Raw genomic sequence first — 3141 nt, forward strand, 5'->3', positions numbered from 1 at the left:
ATAGAAATTGTATTATTTTATTATTAAATTAAACAAAGAATACAATAGTATTCTTTTACTACATTGCAGCAGTGCCCGTTTAGCTGCGGTGGGTTTGGGACCTTACTGTTGCAGCTATCAAAGGAGGTGGTTTTGCAGAAATTACCGACTGTTTTTCTTTCACCGGCTCGCTCGCCTCTAAATGGGTGGAAGTTGGAGTGAGAAGCATTGAGTGCGAGTGAGATATGGAGAACTAACGGAGATACGGAATCGCAGCTATAAGAAGACCCACAGCTAAAATTTTGGATGAATCTAGTGGTCTAAAAAGGACATTTTGTAAAATATTTCATTCCCATGCGCATTTTTTATAAACAATTAAAATTAGATCTATAAAACTGTTGAAGCTTAAGTGATATTCTATAATCCGCAGTGGGTCAACGCATAGAGCATTCGCTTCGTAAGGGGAAAGTCTGGGTTGCAATCTTCCGAGTGTAAGAATTTTTTTTCACTTTTATTTTAATTGGTAAAATGTGACACTATTTTATTCGACAAGAACTGCTATTCATTTATATCGTGTAATGTTTAAGTTCGAATACGAACGTGTGACTCGATGTTCTTGAATAAATCTTTAGGAAATATTAATTGTCTTTGGACGCAAATATCTCGAAATTGAATGAGGGGGATAGTATGGTTATTGAGGTCGTTGAATTTGTTTTTTTACTCTCTACAAGTATATTGAAAAAAAATATTGGGTTCCACTTAAAAAAATAACGATGTCCTTGAAATCTCGTAAAAAGATGGCCTTGAGAAAAAACAGTTTCCATAATTACATGCGCACTTTGAAATAGTGTAACTTTGTCTTGAGTTTTTTCATACAACAACAAATAAGGTAGATATTTAAGTGATCCCATTTACCTGAGCCATCTTGTATAATAGAATTTCGAAAGTTTTGCACATATATACATATAGTTTTCTTATTCTACTATACTTTGTACTTCTTACTAGTTTGTTAGGCCTTTCACTGAATACTTTTACTTGTAAACAAAGAAGACAATAATTGTAATTGTTTCTGGACCCTACAGATTTTTTCTTGTTTTTATTATTTTATTGTTATACTAATATAAACGAAATGTATGCAACAAAACGTAAATATATGCATATAGACCATAATATATTAATATAATATTTTAGTATTTCTTACCTTCTTGACTATCAGGAACGGACATATTTAACTGCTCTTCAGCATCTTCAAAATTATCAGGTTCATCATCATCTTCCTCATCAATTACTCCTTCTTCCTTATATATTCTCTCTAGTTCTTTGCCTTGAACTGCTTCCATATATCTAAGCCATTCCATATTCTATTATAAAAATGATGGTAATTATCTTAAATTGTTTCTGTTTCTAGAAAATACCTTTTGGGAACTTTACGCTTTCTGCGACGTCTGCCATCTCCATCCACATCATCAGTTTCATCTTCGTGCTTATCTTCTTCTTCTTGACTAACACTTTCTAATACTTCTCCTTTTGTTAATTCCTATAATTTAACACTTTCAAATGCTTTATCTTAAATAAAAACGTTATCTTTACTAACCATAGACATGTTTTCTGTGTGTGATTTTGGTGGACGTCCCCTTTTTCGCTTAGGTTTATTTAATCCTTCCATTTGTAAACTCATTTCATGTTCCGCAGCATACATAGAACCATCTGGCATTACTATTAAAGAATAAAGCACTTAACATTCTTGTAGCAAATATTCATTTAGAAAAATTATAAAATAATACTTTTTATTATAATTTGTTGTTCAAACTGGTCTTCTTCGTTGTATTGTGAAATGTTATCTAAATCTGATGTTTCTGTTCTAACTTCTGCATTTTCCTTCACAGCACGAAGACGTTCTCGGTCAGCTTTACGTTGTTGTTCTATCTGATGCTTCCACATCTCACGAATTTTCCTTTGACCATCAACCAATAATTCAAAGAACTGTATTGTAGCTTCCAGTTGAATATTACAACCAGGGCAAATAGTACGTGGTAGTTTGCCATCATCTCGAATCTTTAATTAAAATTGTATTACAATATTTTTTTTTAATAGAATCAATACTTTTTTACGGTAACATAACCTTTAAAAAGAAATTAATTTTTACAGTTACTATTCTATTATTATTTGTAGTTTATATAAAAGATTACTTCGAAAAATTGAAATTCTACATACCTTGAATTAAATTTTAATTAAAGAAAATTAATTGAAACATAGAATTAATCTAACACAGCATAGCAATACACAACACATAAACATATTTAACACTCCAAACGTAACCAAAATATCTATTACTATACAAATATTTAAATAATAAAGAAATTCTGTTGCATATAAACATTTACAGATAGTATAATAAGTTTTCACATAGCAAAGTAAATAACAGTGTCTAGTATTAGAAGGAAATATCGAACATTTGATTCAGGTAGTATGTGCACAAAGTAGGAAGTCAAGTTAGAGTCTAATGTTTCGAAGTCTCGTACCTTGAGCGGCAAATACCGATTGACCATGGAACTTAAATCTGGATCATCACTATCTCCCATGTAGAGTAGTTCTCCATTACCATTATCTTCTGCACATAATCGACAAATTGTTGAATCATAAAGCCGTACTTCTGCCATGACTCCAACGAAACTACTCACTAACGACTAACATCGATTTTATCCTAACCAAACCGACAAGTGAGTACGTATGACTTCTATATACTATGTATTTTAATTATACGCTATGTAATCATTAATTCGAAATTTTATATTTAAATTGTTATGTTACAAATAAATTGTATTTTTTTTGTACGTAACATTTTTCTATTATAAATTTATCTTCAAACTTTAAGGATCTTTTACATACAACAATCGATATGTTGTCGATACTTCAGCTAAATAGAACAAAGAGTATATCGATAGTTTGTAATCGATAAGTCGATACTTTATTAAATATCGATAATAAAATACATTATGTTTCATTGCAGTTGCATTAGTAATAAGAGTTTAATTTGTAAAGAATTTTTTATTCATTTATAGATATTACTGAATAAATAATACTCATGCTTTCTGTTGAGTGTAAAAATTATTTGAATTTTTACATTTTATGAGAAAATTAATGTCTTTTATTAATTTTCCA

General features: G+C 30.1%; 2 protein-coding genes across 2 annotated transcripts in view; one reads left to right on the top strand and one right to left on the bottom strand.

Annotated features, from left to right (window-relative positions):
* Window positions 1–2691, bottom strand: part of LOC108571075 (zinc finger and SCAN domain-containing protein 2-like) — a 7386-nt gene extending 4695 nt beyond the window's left edge. The window contains exons 1-6 of the mRNA XM_017933045.1: window positions 2502–2691; window positions 1764–2034; window positions 1574–1695; window positions 1395–1516; window positions 1181–1323; window positions 968–1055 (exon numbers count right to left, since the gene is read on the bottom strand). Coding sequence (XP_017788534.1) covers window positions 968–1055; window positions 1181–1323; window positions 1395–1516; window positions 1574–1695; window positions 1764–2034; window positions 2502–2639 — 884 coding nt within the window. The 5' untranslated portion in view covers window positions 2640–2691. The remainder of the gene's footprint in view (window positions 1–967; window positions 1056–1180; window positions 1324–1394; window positions 1517–1573; window positions 1696–1763; window positions 2035–2501) is intronic.
* Window positions 2628–3141, top strand: part of LOC108571102 (N-terminal Xaa-Pro-Lys N-methyltransferase 1) — a 3556-nt gene continuing 3042 nt past the window's right edge. The window contains exon 1 of the mRNA XM_017933077.1: window positions 2628–2699. The gene's annotated coding sequence lies outside the window, so the exon portion shown is untranslated. The remainder of the gene's footprint in view (window positions 2700–3141) is intronic.

The sequence above is a fragment of the Habropoda laboriosa genome, unplaced genomic scaffold (genome assembly GCF_001263275.1).
Source record: "Habropoda laboriosa isolate 0110345459 unplaced genomic scaffold, ASM126327v1 scaffold106, whole genome shotgun sequence".
Classification (NCBI taxonomy): Eukaryota; Metazoa; Arthropoda; class Insecta; order Hymenoptera; family Apidae; genus Habropoda; species Habropoda laboriosa.